The sequence below is a fragment of the Chenopodium album genome, chromosome 3, assembly GCF_948465745.1.
Source record: "Chenopodium album chromosome 3, dcCheAlbu1.1, whole genome shotgun sequence".
Taxonomy (NCBI): domain Eukaryota; kingdom Viridiplantae; phylum Streptophyta; class Magnoliopsida; order Caryophyllales; family Amaranthaceae; genus Chenopodium; species Chenopodium album.
This window is the reverse complement of record NC_137836.1, coordinates 34,087,580-34,111,125: the sequence shown is the minus strand read 5'-3', so window position 1 is coordinate 34,111,125 and position 23,546 is coordinate 34,087,580. Positions and strand designations below refer to the sequence as shown.

The 23,546-nt window shown below is 35.9% G+C and overlaps 1 protein-coding gene across 1 annotated transcript; it reads right to left on the bottom strand.

Moving 5' to 3' along the window:
• Positions 1-9,103: 9,103 nt before the first annotated feature.
• Positions 9,104-22,903, bottom strand: LOC145623934 (formate dehydrogenase, mitochondrial-like). Its single transcript, XM_081676855.1, has 6 exons — positions 22,630-22,903; positions 12,939-13,113; positions 11,379-11,919; positions 11,048-11,172; positions 9,658-9,770; positions 9,104-9,555 (listed from the first exon to the last, which is right to left on the bottom strand). Exons 1-6 carry the CDS (start codon positions 22,711-22,713, stop codon positions 9,442-9,444), a joined length of 1,152 nt encoding a protein of 383 aa, XP_081532981.1. The 5' UTR covers positions 22,714-22,903; the 3' UTR covers positions 9,104-9,441.
• Positions 22,904-23,546: the final 643 nt, after the last annotated feature.

Here is a 23,546-nt window from a genome sequence, read left to right as displayed (position 1 = left end):
TGGGTTGGGTTCGAAAAGAGTTTTCCAAAGATATATTATAAGCCCAATTCCGATGAATAATGAGGAAGTTATGGCCAAATTACTAAACTGGGCCCAGTTTGATTGTTATATGCGGCCCAATGATCTAGAGGAGGGCCTATTATTGATTTATCATTCCTAATGCGATTAGGTTTGATTATAGTCGTCTAGAATCTTCTAGAAGGTTCTTTTGAATCCTAATTTGATTAACATTGATAAATTGACTTTTAAGAGTTTTATTTAGAATAAATGAAGTGTTTTTAAGGAAATTACAGTTTTACCCCCTCGTACGCTTAAATTTTATCAAAATAAGAAAACGCGTGGAAAAACTGATTGCAACGCCGTACGACACGTTTGTCTCCTGGCAACAACTCTGGCGTGTGGCGACAGGCGCATGTTTGGCGACAGCGTCGTGTTTTATTCTTTTCGAAACTCTGATTCGTTTTTTATCATATACGACTGATTTTCTCAATAAATAGCCTCCTAAAACCTCCATTTTCAATGTTTTTTTATCATCTACGGCTGATTTTCTCTATACGGCTGGTTCTCTATAAATTGCAAATTCCTAATATCAAGTATGATTAAAAGAATGCTTCCTATTTTCTTTCCAGTTCATGTTAGTATCATGTTAGGGCTAAAGCTTTGATTTTTAATGTTTAATGACATGCTAGGGTTTGTTATTAATCTTGTTAGTATCATGCCTAGGATCTTGCTATTGTTATGCTTTAACATGATTATGATTATTATAATTATTATGATTATGATTACTAACATGATTATTATGATTGTTATTGTTATAATGTTCATTATTATTGTTATGATTATCATTATTATTATTTTGATGATTATTATTATTGTTATTGCTTGATCACACCTTTTATGCATGTTTAAAGGGAATTGGTACTAGTAATCACGCTTAATAAGATAATTAATAATCTTGTTTAGGGTTAATTTGATTATGATTCAAGTGATCGCCAATAATAGATTTGTTTGTGCATTAATATTCAACCAACATAGTTAAACAGGTTTAGGGTAAATATATTGATTGCATGTTAGTCAGAAAGCACACATGAATACGAGTAGAATAAAGTAGAGGCCTATTATTAGGGCAGGTTCAATCTCTTTTATGTTGGATTTGTACCTTCATCCCCGAATTTTCTGTCATGGTTCCAAACCTATTGGAGTTAACGATCTCCTTGATCGTTAAGGGGTGTAACTTTCACCCTGTGAACGGTTTACAAGTTCCTAAAACTTGTTGGTGACTCTTTTGCTCTAGCTTCTTTCCCTTTGGACGCCACCGTACTTAAGTGTATGATCACAATGGGGTTCAAGTTTGGGGTAATGCTTGAAATATTCCCTACAATAGTCCATGATGCATGACGTAAAAGTCAACCTTGAGGATAGTTTCAGAGCAGGCCGAATGAGGACATGACCAAGGGACCCCTTAGCCAGTTCACCAGGGGGATCCAGCTGGGAAAAACAGGTACCCGGCGCCCCCCTCTAAATTCTCTCTTGACCTTGAAATAGTCAAGCTGATCAACATGGTCCGGGTGAATTGGGGGGCGAGTCGGCCGCTGATCCCCTCGTCCAAGTTAAACGGGAGAGGAGTTAAAATTGTTCATCTTTTTGTTGAATACCTTGTCTCCCATCTTTATGATGTAGAACCTATACTTCCAATCACGCCACTTGGACGGCTCATGCATGCACACCATGTACTCTGTGCGGGTGCTTAAAATAAACCACCCGTCCGAGTCGGCGTCCATCTTCACCATGTTGTGCATGGCACAGAAGACTAGAGAGTTAGGGGTGAAGCCCATCCTTAGACAAGTCACCAAGTATCCAAAAATGTTGGCCCAGCTATTCGATGCAAGCTGGACCAAAGCAATCTGATATTCGTCAAGCAGCTCTTGGACCAATGGGTGAAGATGGAAGCAGAGGCCAACCTCAAGGGCCGCCCTATATACATCAAAGCCTCGTCGGATGATCCTAGGATCGTTTGAGGAAGCAAAAAACCCAGAGGTCCAAGGAGGACTTATTTGAAAGCCCTCCCCCAGCATGAGGAACTTCCTCCATTCCTCAAACCGCTCGTTGAGGTACTTAGGGCTTCTTCCCCAATCATACAGCCGTAGGGGATGTTGAAATCATTTTCTTCTTCCTCTGCCTCGACGGCAGTATTTTTATCCTGATGTTCGGCCGACTGAGGTTCAGGGGCCCTCGCCGAACCAAAGTCTTGGGACAAGACCTTGTCCAGCTCATCCACCTCAGCGGAACTCCCTCCAACCGAGCCCTGCCTTAGCTCGACTGGTCCTAAATCCTAGGGCACTAAAGGGGCCTTACCCTTATCCTTTTTCCCGTCCCCAGAATTGTGATTTCCAGATGGAGCGGGACGGGGGGAGTCGGTGGGCTCGGCAATTACTATACCGGTCCTAGGACTTGCCGACCTGAGAGCTTAAGAAAGGGGGGAGCAAGAGTTTGCCCGGCCACCACAGAAGGGCCTGGCTGATTTTTGTATTGTGTGCCAGCGGCCGTGGAGGTCTGTGGCCGACTTTGGAAAAATTGAATACGGTGGTGGTGCAATGATTGCTCTGGTCGATTTTGGTCAGATAGACCTGTGACAATTCAAGGAGGAGAGCGGGGCAAAGAAGTCAGTAACTCTTCCGCTCCAAGGATCGAGTTAGCAAATAAAGCGCGGGATACATTTGGACCCCTCCTTGAAGTGGAGGTGCCTATTTAATTCTGGCATTCTTTAAAAGAGGTGGTCTCTTCAACCACCGAGCATGCACTACCATCAATAGTAGTGGTGGTGTTTGTGTTTTTGTTTGAGGTGTTGGTCTCCAAGTCCGTGTTGTTCAGATCATAGAAGGCCAAAGGTTGAACAAGAGTGCCATCAGGATTTCTAGCAGCATGAAGGTCCTGCTTTTGCCTCGTACGCGCCATGTTCGGCTACAGGGACACAGAAGAATAGATGGGGGTGATTTGGTACGCACTAGAAATGGACCCACTCCATAAAGACGAGTACTTGTCCCCGTCCACTCTAGATTCCTCAGTCCCAGGAGAACAAACGGCCTCATGAGGAGAAATGGACGAGGCTGAGTGTTAATCCAGGATGTTTGAAAAAATTAAGCAAAAATGAATATAAAATTAAAGAAGAAAGGATGAGTATTCGGTTACCTTCGTCAAAGTAGAAGGTTGAAAAACTTGAAAGGTGCTTGGGAGATCTTGGATGAAGAAAGGCTAGAAAACTCAAAGTCTTGAACGGAAAACTAGAGCTGGTGGCAGAGCTCTCGAAGATTCTGGGAAGAAGTAACTTTCTCTTTCTAGAAGCTCTGATTTCTCTCTAGAAAGCAAGAAAATCCAAAGTAAAAAATGAAGGTTAGGCAAAATTTGGAGGGGTAAAATGGTAAAAAGTTGTTCCCGCCTAAAGAATGCCAAAAGTAAAAATTCATAGAATTTAACCTAGAAGTCAAATAGTTAAACATTTCCTTTTGACGGAATCCGTGTAAATGTCATGCCATTTATGACGGAATTCGAACGGGAATCATAAACACCCTTAACTCTCTGCACGTACCTCGCAAGTAGAACCACCTCCTTGGAAAGTGGAACACGGTTGGATGTCAGGGAAAAGTCCCTTCGGCCGCTATTAACCGACTAACCATCTGGCAACGCTTTTTGAAAACGCCAAGACAAATTAATCAAGGCATTTAGCCCAATTTAAGGCCATTCGGACCACTCTGTCCTAACAAAATGACTCAGCCAAGCTCCTAAGGAGTGTCAGGCTATTAGGACAAGGCTTTCAGCCCAACAAGGCGGACGGACGATCCTATCCGGCTCCTACTAACAATTTGAAATGCTTTAACTGCGCCCAAGGTACTCAAACGAGTGAAGATCAGAGAAGGCAGCCCAGTTGGGACGAGCCACCCCCTCTGAGGGGAAAATGTTTAGGATAAAAAATACCCCAAGTACGTGGTCCAATCCCCTGATGACACGTGGCCTAATAAATGGGTGACATGTGTCACCATATGAAGATGACACGTGCTAAGAGCAAGAGAGCACCTGAAATCAAATATGTCATAAAGGCCTCCTTACATCAGGAGGCCCAAAATACCATAAATGCCGCAAAGCGGCGCCCCCAGAGGACACGTGTCATTCTCTGATCGCACGGCCAATCAAGGGCCCTAAATTCTAGGTCACTTACCTTAAGAGGCACAAATCCCCACCCTTATAAATACTCCAATCATTGATGATGGGAGGGGTGGATGGTGATATATCATTCAATAGATAGAGCACAAAAAGCTCCAACTTCTCTCTACTTTCTCTCTCTACATTTATTTCGTTTTCGGTCACTAACTTGATCGTCGGAGGCGGATCTCCGATCACCGGAGATTCGTGTTTTTGTAGGTGTCCGAGTTCCGTTGCCAGTCAGAGCATGACCAATATCCCGAGGGATTCCAAAAAACCCCAAAACAGTTTCTATAGGGAGTATTGTATTGAGGTTATAGGGTTACTAATGCAGAGTATTATTTTTGGGTTAAGATTTGATTACTTTGGGGAACTAGTTTTATTGCCCTAAGAGTCGAGATATTTATGAATCGAATTGTTTTGTTATTTGGGAACAGGTGCCAATATTGAAATATTATAAATTAATTTGTGAATGGTTATTTGATCGATGTATGAGATCCAAAAGGTTGAGAATTATTATTTTGTTCTAGGTTTGAGGCTCGGCGTTATATACTTTAGTCATTGGCATGTGGTAAGAGGATGATAATCATGAGTTAAGAATGAGGTACAATCTTTATTTATATTTTTATATCGTCCCCTATAGTGGGAATTGGCCGGTATGTGGTCTGGTTTAAGGTGTTTTCTGGTTATTGAGAGTATTCAAGTTTTTATACTTGTTGGTTTGTTATTTTAATTACCAATGTCTAAGGCTAGGTATAAAACAAAGAGTGTGGCACACTTATTGGTTAGATGAGTTAATTGAGCAGAGTATCATATTATTATTTTTGAGGTGAGATTTTATCAAGGTTAGTTATGTGGAATGTTGTATTTAGTTTGATATTTTGGTGAATGTAGTTTCGAACTACATAGTTAGTGAGGTAATTATATTATTAACTATTGTATTAATTCTTTGTATATTTGATAAGTGGTGATTACTCAGCTTTTTGCTGACGTGTGTGTTGTTTTGTTGTGCTATTTGTGTTTGCGGCCATGTCTTTTTCTTATGGTGGTCCTACGACGATCTATTTTGGAATTTGTCCTTAATGGTGAGCAGTCAAGTTTGTCTAAGCAGGTTGATCAGGTGATCGTAGCTAAAGGAGCTCAAGTGTTTCGATTAGTTTGTTTATAACGAGTTTGTAAGGGTTTTTTTATAGCTCACCTAGTTTATTGAGTTGTAATTTCAGGGGTATTGTAAGTCTTAACACTTGACAGGTTTTTGAGTGTGGCAATAACACCTCTGATTTAGATGTATGCTTCCGCAATTTTAATAAAGGTTGTTTATTTTTCTTTTAATTCTTATTTATTATTAGTTAGTAAATCGGGGGTGTTACATAAAATGAGTGAGTAATTCAGAAAATTCATCGACATGCTTAGGTAACTTTATCTTTCCCTTGCCTTCACCAATGTTATCTCTAACTACGTACACGCCAAAATTTTCAATGAAGTTTGTAGTGGAAAAAGGAGTTTAGATGTTATTAGATGGTGAATCTCACTCAGAATTGTAGTGCCATAATCATGAATAAAATGTCACTCAAGTTGAAAAATCCGGACAATTTTTTCATCCCTTGTGCTATTTATATGATGCAAATTGATAATGATTTGTGTAACCTAGGGGGTGTGTTAGCCTTATGCAATATTCGATTTATCAAAGTCTTGAAACACTACTAAAAATTATGTTTTTTGCGACCGCCTTTACCGATCGCAAAAAATAGCAAAAACGGTCGCAATTCATAATTGCGACCGTCAACGGTCGTAAATGGGTGGTCGTTATTTCCTTGGTTGCAAAAAAAAATTATTACGATTGTTTGACGGTCACAGATTTATTGCGACCGTTTTTGTTATTTTCAACGACCGCAAGGGAAACGGTCGCAAATATTAATAATTGCGACCGGTAAAATAAACGGTCGCAATTTTGGAAATTAGCGACCGCTTTTGGCCGTCGCTAAAAGTTGAAAAAAAAAATAAAAAAAAAAAAGAAATTACGCACCACCCCTGCTCTTCACAGCCACGCCCCCCACCACTTCTCACACCCAACTCCACCCACTGCCCCTTCCCAGCCAACCACCTTTACCCACCACACTGCACACCTTAAAACACCACCCAATCACCACGAAAACCCCAGCCAGCCACCATGAAAACCCCAACCACCACGAAAACTAGCAAAAATCAACCCAAAACAAAGATAAAATCAAAGCCAAAAAATCCAAAAAATCCAAACAAAAATTCAAACGAAAAAAAAAGACAAAATTCCAATGAATAAAACATGGAAATTCGAATTAAAACATGGAATTTCGAATTAATAAAAAAACAGAGAAAATTCAAAGTAATTAACCACAAAATCGAAAATAAAACAATTATCAAACCATAATCAACCAAAAAAATCAAATTCGAAATAAAATTAACAAAAATCAACCCAAAAATCGAAACGAAAATCAAACATACATAGTAACATTAACAAAAATAACAAAAATCAAACCCAAACATTAACCAAAAAATGAAAACGAAAATGAATCCCAAAATGAACAAAAATTAACATTCGAATACTGAAATTCGAACAAAAAATCAAAAAAAAATTCGAATAAAAACTCACACAAACAAGTATAAACACGATAACATACCTTAAACCTCGAGTTGACTTCGAATTTCACCTCAAATTTGGTTTAATAAGGCCAAATTCGACAATGAAAAGTCTAGATCTAGACTTTTCATGGTCGAATTTGACCTTAAAAACCATCAACTTGCTTAGCCATAAGATTATGACGGTGGAGATAGTGGTGGTGGGCTAAAGCTTGACGATGGAGGTCATGGTGGTGAAGGTTGGCGTCGGTTGAATGTTTGGACGATTTTCGATCTATTTCCGGCAATAAAAGTCAATTAATAATGAAGGAGGAATGAAGGAGGAGAGGAGGAATGAAGGAGGAGAAGAGGAATGGCGAGAAGGAAAGAAGGAGCGAAGGAGGAGAGAGAAACAACTGTGAGAAGAGAGAGAGGAGAGAGAAAGAGAAAAGAGAGAATGAGCGGCTGCTGAATGAGTGTGAAGTAGTTAGGGTTTGTGAATAAGGTATGCTTTTATACCGTATTTTTTTAATTTAAAAAAAGGGTCTTTTACGACCGTTTTGCCGGTCGCAGATTATGATTATTTACGACCGTCTCTTTGACGGTCGCAGATTATGACATTTACGACCGTCTTTGCCGGTCGCAGATTATGATTATTTACGACCGTCTCTTTGACGTTCGCAGATTATGACATTTACGAGACGGTCGCAGATTTTGACATTTACGACCGTCTCTTTGACGGTCGCAGATTATGTCATTTACGACCGTCAGAGACGGTCGCAGATTTTGACATTTACGACCGTCTCTTTGACGGTCGCAGATTATGACATTCACGACCGTCTTTGACAGTCGCAAACAATTTATTTTAATTTGGAATTATTTTTAATTGTTCAAACAGCCTTGCGACCGTCTAAAAGGCTAAAAACGGTCGTAAAACGGTCGCAAATTTGGGACCGTTGTCAAAGCAGTCGTAATATTGCGACCACATAAAAAACGGTCGCAAAATATGAATTTTGCGACCACATAAAAAACGGTCGCAAAATATGAATTTTGCGACCGTTTTTCAGACGGTCGCAAAATATGAATTTTGCGACCGTTTTTCAGACGGTCGCAAAATATGAATTTTGCGACCGTTTTTCAGACGGTCGTAGAAAAACGGTCGCAATTTAGCCGAATTTTAGTAGTGAAATAGGAGAACGTTCACTTACTAATATTACCCTTCAATTGGTCGATCGATCGATTAAATTTCATAGAGGATGCTTATTACTTTATTAGTATCAATTTTCCAAAAAAAAAAAAAAAAGGTTTTTGATGTTTTATATATTCCCTCTTTCTCTATACATAGAGATATCCGGTGTATTCTATCTAGCTAAGTACCCTTTTCTTTTGTCAAAAAAAAAAAAAAAAAAAAAAAAAAAAAAAAAAAAAAAAAAAAAACTAGTACCCTTTCATCATTCAATTTTACAATGAGCTCCATATTTTTATTTTTATTAATTCCTCCGTTTCTATTTAGTTGACGCGTTTAATTTAGGCACATATATTAAGGAGAGAAGAGAGAGTGAGAGAGAATGAAAAAGCAAGTGGGGTAGCTTATAAATGCAAGGTAAAAATGTTACCCAAAAAGAAAACGTGCCAATTAAAAAAAAAAACTTCCTAAAATGAAATACGTGTCAACTAAAATGAAACGGTGGTAGTATTTTATTTATTTTTTTTTTAATATTTGATGTATTATTTGTTTTGGGTTTTTTTTTAAAAAATATTGGTATGAAACTATAAACAAATTTAAGAAATTTTATGTGTTCGAGACTAATCTAGTGCAACAACCAAGGCATTTCTTAGGCCAGTGGGCCACACACTAATTTATTTATTATATTATTGTTTACGACACGCAAATCTATACTAATATATTAAAAGACGTTCATAAAAACGTCTATTTGCCACATAGACTCCTCATTGCGTCACGTCATATATACTCAATTCTTCAATGCACCATGTCACCAACTCAATTCCTCAAAACGCCATGTCACCCATGCAACCAACAATAACACTATATGATGGCTCAACAAAATTAAAAAAAATCATTGTTTAACCATCTAAATAAATGTCAGTTATGTTATAACATTGCACACAAAATTATGTTATACTACAAAAGTATTAAAAACACATTCAAACTATTAAATGTCTTTTTGAAAAAATTAATTAATAGTTGCATAGCTAAAATTAGTAGCAACCCGGGACATCGCCCAACCCGGGACATCGCCCGAGCTATACACTAGTTTTCTTTTAAAACAAGTAGTGTGAATATTGGATCTCTTAGAAAAACCCTGCATAATTCACTATTTAATACTATCACAATTTCCACCACATTACGGATGTTAAGAACATCAACTCCACTGATACATCGTTGAACTGAAAGATACTTATTTCACATTTACTGACAATGAAAATCAAACTTTAAGAAGGCATAACATACCAACTTATTTGAGATCTATCAATTAACAAGCAATGGGAGCAAAGAGCTCAAATTATATAAGTAAGGCCTGTCGCAAATTCGCAGTTTCAGGTACCTTCATTTAGATAGGAATTCTTATTACAAGATGCCTGATTATACCAGACTAACCATTCATAAATATCCGCAAAAGCATATGATCAGCGATATTGGGATGCTAATTCACCCTCCTTGACGATGTAGTTTTGAGGAGGGAAATCTTCTCCTTTAAAGTAGTTGTCCAGCATATCCTTTACACCAGCAGCATAGCGCAACTGCAGCATTTCAATTCAAGTGATAAGTTCATACTCATTGAGCCATAACGAAATCCTACGAACAAAAGTGTGTAGACTTGAGCAAAAATTTACACAGATTACCTGAGCATCAATAGTTGTGCCAGAAATATGAGGGGTCATGGCATGATTCGGCATGTATCTCCAAGGATGATCCTTTGGAGCTGGTTGTGGATACCAAACGTCTCCACTATACCCTGTGAAGTAATGTTACAACTTGTTTTAAGCTCCAATCCGAGAATCCTAATTTGAGTGCTTTATGTTTTAAAAATATAAATCCAACTCAATGTAAGAAATTGAGAATGGTAACGGTACACTAGTAACTTAGTAAGAGGTAAGAATTAGCATGATATGTATACAACAATCTAGAAACTATATATATATATATATATGCTATGATACCCTGAATAAAATTCTGTCACTATAACAAGAATTTTAATCTCTAACAGTTTGTTTGGATTGATGGAAATGGAGGGAAGGGAAGGGAAGGGAAATTGAGGGATAGATTATCTTTCATTTGGATAACAAATGTGGAAGGAAGGGAATTGGAGAGGAGAGAAATGAAAGGATTAAATTGTAAGAATTTGATCTCTCCAACAATGGAGAGATTTGGAAGGAAAACTCATATTTCTTCCCTCCCCTCCCTTTCTCTTCCCTCCCCTGCACCTCTCTCCCCTTCTTTTCTTTCCCATTTCTTTATCCAAACACACCCTAACTCTTCCTAACCTCCATCTAACATGCATGAAATAATTCAATCAACAAAAGTGGCCAAGAGAAGATCTTAGTTTTTTATTTAATTTTTTTTTATTCCGAAATATGATACATGAGTATATTAGGAACGTCTTCTCGCGAGACTAAAAGATCTTAGTTAGGGAGCAGGAATAAAGAAGATTTTAGTTAGGGATAATATGACTAGTTTACTTTGCACCTTAATTTTATAGTTTACTTTACACCTTAATTTTATAATGCAATATGTGAAACTTATAAGATTTCTCAATTTCGAAGAAAAAGTTCATTTTATACAACACATTGTATAAGTATCTTTTTTTAAAAATAAATAAATAAATAAAAACCCAACTATATCGCAGAATATAATACGAAATTGGACTGAATGACATATCTTGGGTGCATAGGACTGCACAACCTGAGTGGGTGCACTCAAACACCGGGAACAACATTGTTGGGTGTAAGGCATGAAATAAACAGCACTATTGGCTGCAAGGCGTGAATTTTTTTTCTAACATAATAGGTCAGGTCATGAACCAAGGGTGAAAATCATGTCATGCCTTGAACCCAACAGCATAGCTTATGGTGTGGAGTGCACCCATCTAAGATTGGGTTGTCATCTGAGGTTATAGTTGGTGTCATTGAAGCTGATTAAGCTGTCAAAACTGCAATATAAGTTTAAACTTTAAAGGAACCTAAAAGTGGAAGTTCATTGAATACAATAAATCAAAGAATATAGAATTTTTACCAGCAACATGACCACTTGAGCAAGCATCAACAATAGCTTGGGTATCCATGAGTGCTCCACGAGCATTATTAACAATTAGCACTCCTTTCTTCATTTTTGAAATCATCTCCTTGTTAATCATTCCTCTGCACCATAGATAATTAATTTGCTAAACACATACTTAAAAATTACAAATTCAAGGAATAGGTGAAAGCCTAGTGCTAACTTTAAAAATATATAAATAAAAAAATCAATTTTGCCTACTTTCCCAATGACCTAGATCACAAATGAGCACATGATAATATGATATATTATAAGGTGAGATGTGCAGTTCAGATAAAAAACCACATACTTGGTCTTCTCGGTAAGAGGAGTGTTCATGACAACCACATCGCATTTGCCAAGCATCTTTACAAGATCCTCCTCATACTTTGCTCCTGTCTGACTCTCCATTTCTGGGTCCATCCTGATACGATCATGATACAGAAGATTACAATTAAATGGCTTCAGTCTCTGAAGCAAAAGCTTTCCGATCCGTCCTGCACCAACAGTTCCAATAGTCTTGCCCTCAAGGTCATAAGCTCTGTAAGCAATACCCGCAACATTCCACTCCCCTTGGATAGCCTGATGATATCCTGGCAAGAAGTTCCTGACGAGAATGAGGATCCTCATTAACTCATCTTCAGCGACAGAGACAACATTGCTTCCAGTTACCTCTGCAACTGTAAGACCAGCAGCAGCTGCAGCCTCCAGGTCAATGTGATCAGACCCGATTCCAGCGGTGAGTAATAATTCCAAGTTCTTTGCTTTTTTGATCCTCTCAGCAGTAACATAGGCAGGGTGAAAAGGTGTTGTTATGAGAACATTGAGATCAGACATATGCTTTTCTAGTTCTGCAATCAAATGAAGGGTAACTATAATTTAATATAAAAAGTCTGGTGCCCATAATGGTATTGTGGTAAATGAAGTAGTTGATATTCCTTATTGTAATACATGGGATATCCAAACGATTGATACGCAAGTAATGTGCTAATCAGTAATCACTAGAGATGGAAAGAGTATTATATTACACAGCACATAAATATCAAAACATTCAATTAAATTGTAGTTTAAATTTCTAATTTAATCATATCAGATTAGGATAAGCTTTTCCACGTTAATTCGGCAGAAACATGATAATGTTGAGAAAGCGATGACCCATGAGCAACAGGCCTAAATAATCCAGGACCTACAAACAAAATGCTAAATATAATATTGTGAATAGACGCAATAATGCAGAAAGAAGTTCAATACATCACTCTGTAGATATATGCATCAAGTCCATTACAAGTACATTTCCCTCTCTTTTTGTTAATTTCAGCCACCCTACTCCAATTTTTTTACTTGCACTTTTGCACATGTAAATGGTCATAAAAATCTCAGTATATTTGCTCACATAATAACATCGAAGACCAAAGCTATGCTTTTCAGTCATAAGCAACTACAGAAAGCATATCACTCCTCTATTCCACTACTTGCTTCAAATGCCCAATTACCAACTAACAGTCCTCGAACTTCTTTATCTAGCAATTACTATATCAATTATCAAGCATTTTAGCTCTCCACTACAAAGAGCAACTTTTTGTCATATGAATAGTGCTTACCAGCTAATAGTCCTCAAAATTCTTTAATTTGCAATTAAGATTTCAATCATCAAGCATTTTAGGTCTCCACTACATACAACAACATACATTCATCTCCCTGTATGAATGAATAGAGCTTAAAATCGTTCCATGTTCCAAGGAAATAAACTGGTTTTCCATTCTCAGTTTGTACACCCTTCACTTCTTAAGCAAGACCAGAAGGGGGAAAAAAGGATGTAAAAGTAGCTTTGCTTATGTCTATAAGAAATTTAGACTTCTAGAAAACCTACCAGAATTGGGTCCATCTTTGTCATCCGTAACAATGTACTCATGGCCCTGCGACTCCAGCCAGTCTCGTATCCCCAGGGAACCTTCCACACAACCCACAAAGTTGGGATTCATTGATGCATATTCATTTGCTTTGTAAAAGACACCTACAATTTTCTTGCTACTACCCGAAGAACCCTGTTTAACAAGTAAGTGAGGAGTTAAAGATGTCAAACACAGTAAAATTTATAAGAGTAAGAGTAGTCGATAAGAAAATTTAATTTCAAATTACCAACTTACATCAATACTCAACTTATTATATACAATTTTTGCTACACAGTCTCATGTTCCAATTTAATACAAAATATCTAGTTCCCTTCATTTTATGTAACATAAAATGCACTTGAAGTTCCAAAACTCCAAGTGTTCACACCAATCGATGACAAACAAGGATCTAAATTCTAAATTCAGATAGCTAGCACTAGTGGCTGATTATAAACAAATTTTACCCAATACATTCCTGCCTAGCAAATTAAAAAAATACTTCGTAAACAATAAAAAAAAAATTCATAGATTTATTACAAAATATATTTTAAAACTTTTTATTTAGACTATGTAACAACATTGATAATTTCTTCATCATAGTACTCCATTTGTCCCATTTCAATTTACTCACAAGGAATGTTATAAAACTTAAAAATTTGACAACAAATTCAAGAAGTACACAATATTCCTGTTGTTTTCCTTAAGTGAAATGTTATTACATTACACTATTTATCTAATCAACTTTAACTAATGTTTTTGATTAATGTCTGTCTTGTGGTACTTGATAATTAAAGATACTATTGGTCTGCATCGGAACATGTGCAAGGAGAAAGGTTTCACTTGAAAAAAAAATTAATAAAAAAAAAAAATTTAAAAAAAACGGAGGGGTATACAATACTAGATTACTAGTGTTACTAGCCTCTGGTAATTAAAAATACAACCATTTTACCCAATTACCTATTTTTACACAACTTTTTTATACGTTTATATTTAAGGCAATAATTTCATAATATCTGATAAATCAATTGATATATCTTAGGGGTCAAGTCCCCTATTAGCCTTAAAGAAGATTCTCTCATGAGGTTAACGCCTTGGGTTTTTGCTTGAATGTGATGATCAGTTCTTTTTCATTTTAGTTATTTAATAATTTATTAATTTTGAAAACATGCTTGCTTGCAATTTGTCATACCTTAGTGTGAAGTATACTCGTTTAGTATACTTGCCACGTCAGCTAAGGTTGTTGGGAATTAGTTATTATCTTTGCCAGCTGTATTAAATGTTTTTCTCTTGTAATAAGCAGTGAGTAGTATAAATACACCACTGTACTCTATTTTTTACTCACTTTAGATTCATTTCTCCTCCTATTGTAAACAAGAAGCTTCCCTCCATTAATGGATTTTACTTCTGGTGTTTAAGCTCCATGAATATCTTCCTTTATTTCTGTCTGTTTCTTATGTTAGCTTCCAATGTAATCTGATAAGAGCGAGAGTGCGTTCTCTGGGTTTCTGGAGCTTCGTTAATGGCGGATTTCTAGGTTGTCGCCATTGTTGCAGCAAGTTCATAATTCTGGTATTATTCCTATTCTGATTTTTTGGGCGTTTTCTGATTTCTTTAATTTCTGGGTTGTGCGTGAATTGTGCAATTGATTACTTGATTGATTGGTTCTGATTTGTTGAGCAATTGTGGTTGATTGATTGTACTTTTGTGCTGAATTTTGGAGTTTCTTTGTGCATTTTCTTGAATTCTTGATTGTTTCTTGAATAATTCTTCTGGGTTCAATAGTTCTAATAATGGCTCAACAAGAAAGAGATGTAAGTCAAGATCCTGCTAGTCCGTATTACTTACATCCATCTGATTTCACTGGGTTAAAGCTTGTTTCGAGTGTGTTTGATGGGTCTAGTTATGGAAATTGGAAGAGGACAATGATCATTGGTTTGCCTGCTAAAAACAAAATGGGTTTTGTTGATGGTTCTTTACCCAAACCTAGTGCTGAATCTGCTACTTTTAAGGCATGGAATAGATGTAATAGCATGGTCATTGGTTGGATTATTGCTGTGTTGGACCCTCAAATTGCAGGCAGTATCCTGTTTGTTGATACTGCAAGGGAAATTTGGTTGGATTTAGAGGAGAGATTTGGTCATGCATCTTCAGCATAATTGTACTCATTACAGCAGGATATTTCAAACACTGAGCAAGAGGATTTATCTATCTAAGTTGAAGAAACATTGGGATGAACTGGATAACTTGTCTCCTTTGCCTACATGTGTATGTAGTTCTTGTACTTGTGCATTAACTCAGAAATACATCAAAGTCCAGCAAGATCAAAGGCTAATGGTTTTCTTGATGAAGTGGCCAACAACTATGCCAATGTTAGGTCAAATATCTTAATGATGCCCAGTTTACCAACTTTAGCTCAAGCTTACAGGTTGATTTTGCAAGAAGAAAGGCATAGAGCTCTGAGTGTTGGGAGTCAAAAACAATAAGAACCAGTTGCATTTGCTGCTAACTGAAGGAGGTTTGATGATAGGAATCAGTCTTACAACAAGGGTTCTTATGGCAGAGGATACCAGCACAATAAGAATGCTGGAGCTAAAAGAACAATTAATTACTACTGTGATGACAGGACACAATATGGAAAGGTGCTTTAAGTTGAATGGTTATCCACCTGGGTATAAAGCAAGTCAGCAGCAACCTCAGGGTTTCAAAAGATTTGCTCATTTTGCTGATTCTGTGAGTGAAGAGTCTAGCTTCATTTTTAGTCTGATCCAAGTGCAAGTTTCACAAAGGAGGAAATTAGTCAGTTTTTTTGAACAAACAGAAGATGGATTCCATGAATGCTACAGGAGATGGGAAAGCTTTGTTTGCAGGTAATTATTTTCTCTTGTCTGCTTCTTATAGTAATGGCTGGATTGTTGATAGTGGGACCACTGATCATATGTGTCACAAATTGGATTATTTGCTGATTATAGAATTGTTCAGGATTTGAACAATCACATTACAATACCAGATGGGACAAAAGTAAAAGTGACACATATGGGAACTGTCAATTTGCCTAATGGTATTGTTTTGAGGAATGTGATGTATGTGCCATGTTTTGAGGTCAATCTTATATATGTGCATAAATTGTGTACGTTCTGTATGTGCCATGTTTTGAGTTCAATCTTATATATGTGCCATGTTTTGAGTTCAATCTTAAATATGTGCCATGTTTTGAGTTCAATCTTAAATATGTGCCATGTTTTGAGTTCAATCTTATATATGGTATTCACTAATGATAAGTGCATTGTTCAGGGACAACACAATTTGACTCCTTCACTTGTTCTTGGTAGAGTGGGAAATGGTGACTCCTCCACTTGTTCTTGGTAGAGTGGGAAATGGTTTGTATTTTGCTGGTTAGACATCTGACAAGACTGCTGCTTTTCAGTTTCTAGATTGTCACAAAGTGCTTTAGATCAAGCCAAGTTGTTACACTTAAGGCTAGGGCATATACCTTTTAATAAGCTGAACCTTGTACAAGATAAAATAGATTGTAATAAGACGACATATGAGATCATTTGTAGTATCTAGCATAGGAAATCTTTTCCTCATAGTTTTTTTCATTCTGTCACCCCTTTTGAGTTACTTCATGTTGATGTTTAGGGACCCTATAGGTCTTTGACTCATGATAGATGTAATATGTTCTTGACAATAGTGGATGACTTTTCTAGATCTGTTTGGGTACATTTGATGAAGTGTAAAACAGATTCTGTTGCAATTTTGACAAATTTTGTGTTGTATATTGAGAATCAGTTTAATGCTTATGTGAAAGTGATTATAACTAATAATGCTAAAGAACTGGATGAGGGTGCTATACTTCAGTTGTATAAATCAAAAGGTATTCTGCATCAAACCAGTTGTAGTGATACACCTCAACTTGTTCAGAGGAAACACAAGCATCTTCTTGAAGTTGGGAGAGCTCTCTATTTTCAGTCTAGGCTTCCTGTGTCCTATTGGTGAGAGTGCATATAGTGTGCAACCTACTTGATAAGCTTCTCAACCCTTGGGAAATAGCACACCTTATGAAAGGGTTTATGGAAAGAAACCTGAAACAGAACATCTTAGAGCTTCTGGGGGTTTATGTTTTGTTTCTACACCAAAATAACACACAGCAGCTGACGGTTGTGTGTTTATAGGGTATTCACCTACACAAAATGGTTATAAAGTCTTACACCCGGAAACCAGGAAGGTTTTTGGTTTTTGTATCTAGAGACATTGTATTTCATGAAAGACACTTCCCATTTCATATTTCACCTTCTCCTCAAACCACTCCAACTCCATTTTTCCTTCCTGCTCATACTCCTTTTCCAAACTCTTTCACCTTTGATACACTTCAGCTCCACAAAATATCCCAAACACTTCACCTCCATAAAATATCCCAAAAATTTCACCTCCACAAAATATCCCAAACACTTCCTCTTTAGACACCAATTTGACTGATTTGTCTACTCAGTCAAGTACACTGTGTTGAGGCAGTCCACAAGACCTACTAAGTTACCTGCTTGGATGATAAACTATGTTTGTGGAAGTGCTATTACAGAAAATAGCACTCATTGGTGCAATTTAGTGTCATACAGCAGTTTACCTACTGATCACAAGGCTTATAAAGCAGAAGTAGCTTCTCTGAAGGCACAAGTTTCTTAAAAAGAGGCGGTATAAAAGCTTTACAAGACAACAAGACTTAGGAAATAGTTGATCTACCCAAAGGAAAAAAGGCTATTGGCAGCAAATGGGTTTATAAAATCAAGCTGAAGAAAGATGGAACAACATAAAGGTTTAAGGCAAGACTAGTAGCTAAGGGGTTCACCCAAAAGTATGGAATAGATTTCCAAGAGACTTTTTCACCAATAGTAAAGATGCCATCTGTGAGAAGTATAATTGCCTTAGCTTCTCACCATGGTTGGACTATTTTTCTGCTGGATGTTGCGAATGCCTTCCTACATGGCAATTTACATGAAGTTTATATAAGAATGCTTGAGGGAGTTCCTAATCTAGATAATAAAGAAAATCCTTGTATGGGTTAAAACAAGGCAGCAGTGGTTTGAGAAATTGGTTGCTGAATTAAAGTTCTTGGGCTATCAGCGGTTCGGTTTAAAAATGATTACTCTTTGTTCCCGAAGATTTCTCATGGTCATCTTACTATTCTTGCTGTCTATGTAGATGACATTATTGTGGAACTGACATGAAGCAAGTTCAAGCATTGAAGTCTCATCTGCACTCAACCTTCAGTATCAAGGATCTTGGTGTTCTTACCTATTTCTTCGGTATGAAAATTGGTTATACAGGTGGGACTACCTTGTCACAGGCAAAATTTAAGAAATATTTGGAAGATAGTGGTATTGTTGTTTTCAAGACAGTTGCTACACCTTTGCCACTTAATCTTAAACTGCAGTGTGATGATGGTGAACTACTGCAAGACCCATCTTATTACAAGTGTATAGTAGGGAAGTTGAACTTCTTAACCCATACTAGACCTGATTTGGCTCAACATGGGTTAAGAAGTATCTAAGCCAATTCATGCAAGCTCCTAGGCTGCCTCACTTACATGCTCAGGGAATTATATTCAGAGGTGGTCTTAATCTGATTATGATAGGGCTGCCTGTATTGTATTGTATTGTATTGATACCAGAAGATCAGGGATTAAGCTGGAAGTCTAAAAAGCACCCTACAGTGTCTAAATCTTCATAGTACGAGGCCATGGGCCTCTGCTGCCTCAGAAGTGACTTGGTTGGTCAGAGTTTTAGGATTGGAATCAGAAATTTGCAGCCTGCTCTCCACATAGCCAAAAACCCAGTCTTTCATGAAAGGACTAAGCACATAGCCATTGATTGTCATTTTACAAGAGAGAAGGCCCTTGAGGGTCTCATTCAGCTAACATACTTGCCTACTCAGTGTTAGTTGGCTGGCATCATGACTAAAATTCTACCTTCTCCTCAGTTCAATGTGATCAAGTCCAAGCTTGGTGTGTTCACACCCCAAGCACCCCAAGCTTGAGGGGGGGTGTGAAGTATAGGAAATGAAATATACTTGCCACGTGTAGACACCTAAAAATGTCTCCCCAAAACCAAACCTGATAATGAACAACCTTTCACCGCCATTATTGGTCGGGTTGAGTATTTAATTTTGGAGTGCTTAAATCCATATTTCCATTTCATAAACCAACCCAATTCCTAGCTGCTTTCCCCAAACCATAACTTATTTTCCTCTTTTCGTACCTTTAAACCCAAAATAATTCATTTGGTGTCCTTTAAAATCATTCATTTCATGTCCTTTTTATAAAAGCGTTTAGTCCAGTTTATTTTGGTCCATAATATGGGTCCAATGATTTAATAGTTTGATAGGGTTGAAAAGAGCTTTCCAACGATATATTATAAGCCCAACACCGAGTTATAACGAATAAGTTATGACCAAAATATTAAACTGAGCCCAAACCGAACCTAAGTCCACCTTACCTACGACCCAATGATCATGTGGAGGGTCCAAATGATTTAATCTCATTCCTAAACCAATTAGGATTAATTGGAAGCTTCTCTAAGTTTCTAAAATATCTTAATTATCCTTTTTAAAAAAATAAGATTAAAGAGTTTGAAATTAAATAAAACTCCTTTTTTTAAAAGTCCTAATTCTATTCGAATTGAAAGACGTTCAAAGATAGACAGATATTATTTTCGTGCCTCATAGTTTTTATCCAAATCTTATATGATTGGATAGCCCTTGAATTTATCTTTCCAATGATATATTACAATATCAATTCCCAGCTATAACGGAAAAGATATAAATAAAATATCAAACTCTATCCAACACTGACACCGTCCCACTATTTCGTTCATATCTTTTATTCTACAAAATATTTTAATCTGATTCCAATTGGATTAGAAAGTAGACTTCAAGAGCTTTCCAACGATATGTTATTTATCTTATTCCGATTTCTGGATCAAAAGATATGATAAAAACAAAAACCGCAAAAAATGCAGTCTATCGAGTTTTATTCCGATTTAATTCAGATCTTACCTTAATTCTTCGATCTTTTTTTTTTCATTATAAATAGAGGTCATATCACCCCTTTTTTTCAATCATCAACAAGGTTGATCACAAAATAATTTTCTTGTCCCTCTTTAGCCTAAATACTAGCAACCCTATTCTCTCAAAATACTTCCCTTAAGTACTCCAAGGAGTCCATACGACACCCGAGGTTCCGTCCTTAAACCAAGGCGTGAAAGGTATAATTGACTGAGGGTTTGGACCAAATCGAATCTTCATTTATTTAATTTAATTTTCATTTGATTTATATTTTTTATTGAAGTTACTAACAATTTATTCATGATGTAGCAATTTTAAGGAACGTGCGGAATGTGAGTAATTAATTAATTTAATTACTCTTATTTTATTTTAATATTGCTAGTCATGATTAGGGTTTTTATTATTATTTTATTTGACTAACGTTATTATTGTTGAATTGCTTCCTATATTAATGTTGACTTTTATATTTTATTGATCACCATATTACATGTTTAAAGGGAATACGTAATTGAAAATCATGCCTAATAAGATAATTTGGACAACCGGTTTAGGTTCCTTTTTAATCTTGTTATTAATTCAAGTGATCACAATATTTTAGAATTATGTGTTGCATTAATATTCAACCAATTTAGTGTAATAATAGATTGGAGCAAATTGAATATTTTGTTTGTATGCCTTTGAGATCGCAAGAATCACTTTTCACCATAAGAATCGAGTGGAGGTCAATACGGACGAATGTGACTCCATGACTCACTTCTTACCATCATCCCCGATCCTCCATTCGTGGTTCCGAACCATATGGAGCTAGTAATCTCATGGATTATGAATGGGGTGTAACCTTCATGGGTCAATCGTTGTTGCCTTCATTATCCCTTATTCGTGGTTGGTTGCCTTAAATGATCTGTGAACGGTTTACAAGTTCCTTAAAAACTTGTTGGCGGCTCCCTACTTTCTTTGTCCCTAATCGTTGTCCCTAATCGTAATGTCAATTCCCACTTCCTATGAGTGTCAAGCATATTCACACATGCTTTAACGTAGACGCACTTCGAACGACGCCTACAACACATTTGCTCAAGTCCAAGCTAAGGTTGTTAGGAATTAGTTATTACCTTTGACCTTTGCCAGCTGTATTAAAAGTTTTTCAGTATTCTTGTATTTCTCTTATAATAAACAGTGAGTAGTATAAATACACCACTGTACTCTATTTTTTACTCACTTCTTCTAGATTCATTTCTCCTCCTACTATAAACAAGAAGCTTCCCTCCATTAATAGATCTTACTTCTGGTGTTTAAGCTCCATTAATATCTTCCTTTATTTCTTTCTGTTTCTTATTTTACCTTCCGATTTAATTTGATAACACTTAGTATTTAACTTGAGGTCACCGGTTCAAATCAATCAATGTTTCATCAGATTTATTTTAATAAATTGTCAAATAACAAACAATTATATTGTAATTGGGATACAGTGATTAATTATTAGTAGCATACTAGTTTTAATGTCAGATTTATGTTTGACTCACGTTTAATAAGTAACATTGATATATTGTACTGGATAATTTGTACAATTTAATAGTGTGTTTGGATAAATAAAGGGGAAGGAAAAGAAGGGGATAGAGGAGAAAAGGAGGAGAGGGAAAGGGAGAGGAAGGAAGAATGGTGAGTTTTCCTTCCAAATCTCTTCCTTGTTGGAGGGATAAATTTCTTGCAATTTAATCCCTCCATTTCTCTCCCGTCTAATTCCTTTCCTTCCTCATTTGTTATCCAAATGAAGGATATTTCATCTCTCCATTTTCCTTTCTTTCCTTTCCCTCCATTTCCTTCTATCCAAACACACCGTAAATGTCTTTCTCATACTCTGCAATTAAAGATATCACTTGACCTTTGAATTAGAAAAAAAAAAAAAAAAAAAAAAAAACATTGATTTGACACATAAAACATCACATGTTTATATTTAATTACCAAAATATATATGGCAAGCTAATTGTCAAATTAGCTTGTCATGCCACATAAGCTTTCAAGCTAATTATGTTTGTACCTAGTTTGATCCCCAATGGCTACCTATTAGCTTACTATTTAAATTATCACTTTATTATATTTATCTTAATTACTAATTGACTTTTAACATTTTCTTTTTGGCAAGTTTTTTTCAAGCAAATTAGCTAGCTTTGCCTAGCTAATTTGCTTGACTAAACTAATTATATATTTTGCTCCAATAGTCAAGCTAGTAGCTAGAGACTATTTAAAATTGCAAGTAGATCCCTACCTTTAACCATTGGAGTTGCCCTTATAATCACATAAAAAGGTGTTTATTTATTCCACCTTACAAATGAAAAATTAAAAAAATAATAATAAAAATAAAATCCATTTCTATGCAGTAAATCTGCTCATTAACATAATCCATCTAAGAATAATTTATTTATTTAAAAAAAAAAAATTATAAATTTCAGCTTGGCAGATTCCTTGTCGCAATTACAGACAAAAATAACCACTTAGTAAATCAATTTTTAAAAAATCATGGTTTATCCAAAATATCAAAGGTTAAGAATAAAGTAATAAAAGAAATAATTTGAAAAGGAAATTGTGAATGAATATAAAAGGGCGATGCTTGCTTACTTGAAGATTTCTGGAGAAAGATGAAGATGATCTTGCAGAATTAGCCGTGACAGATTTGACAGCAGATGTAATTGCACGCCTCATCGCCGTAATTATTACTTGATTGATCACTCTCTTCTGTTTTTTGTCTTTCAATTCAGTCTGAACGGTAGTTTAAATAATAAATGATGATCAAAAATCGAATTGCCAATTCTTGTTGAAATCGCCACCTACGTCGGCTACGTGTCTGGTTTTGCTATTACTACCTCCTTTTTCCAACGTAATTGCTTATTTGACATTACTCTTTATCCCTTTTTTTGAATAATGTACTCCGTATTATCGAGTTTTACACTCTTCAATCTATCAATTTATCTTTACCATGTATTTTAATCATTTTTTTAACTAGGTTAGATCCCATGCTATGCACAATTTTTTAATTTTTATCATAAAGTATCAATTTTATTTATTTTTTTTAAATCTCTAATCAAGCTACTTAATTTTTTTTTTTTTTTTTATGTTTTTTGAATACATATTATATTGCTTCCTTCTATTTTGAACCTTGATGGCAATTTATTTATATTTCAAATATGATAATTTTTCATTCACCAAGTTGAAAAATATATATTCATGATTTTTTTTTTAATATAAATAATCATTATACATTAAAAAGTAATTACTAATTTATGAATTTATTTATACAAAGATATGGTTAGATATTTATGTTTATAAATATATTATTCTACGATTTTTTCCCTAAATTTTGGAAGTAAACATTTTACGTATATAATCTGCCAATTTTTAAAAGTTTTATTTTTTAAATTTAAAAAATATGCTAAGGACACACCAGAAGATGACACGTGTCATTGCTGGTGTGTCTTTTAGTATATTGTTATTTTTTTCTTTTTTATCTTTTTTGAATGCATATTATATTGCTTCCT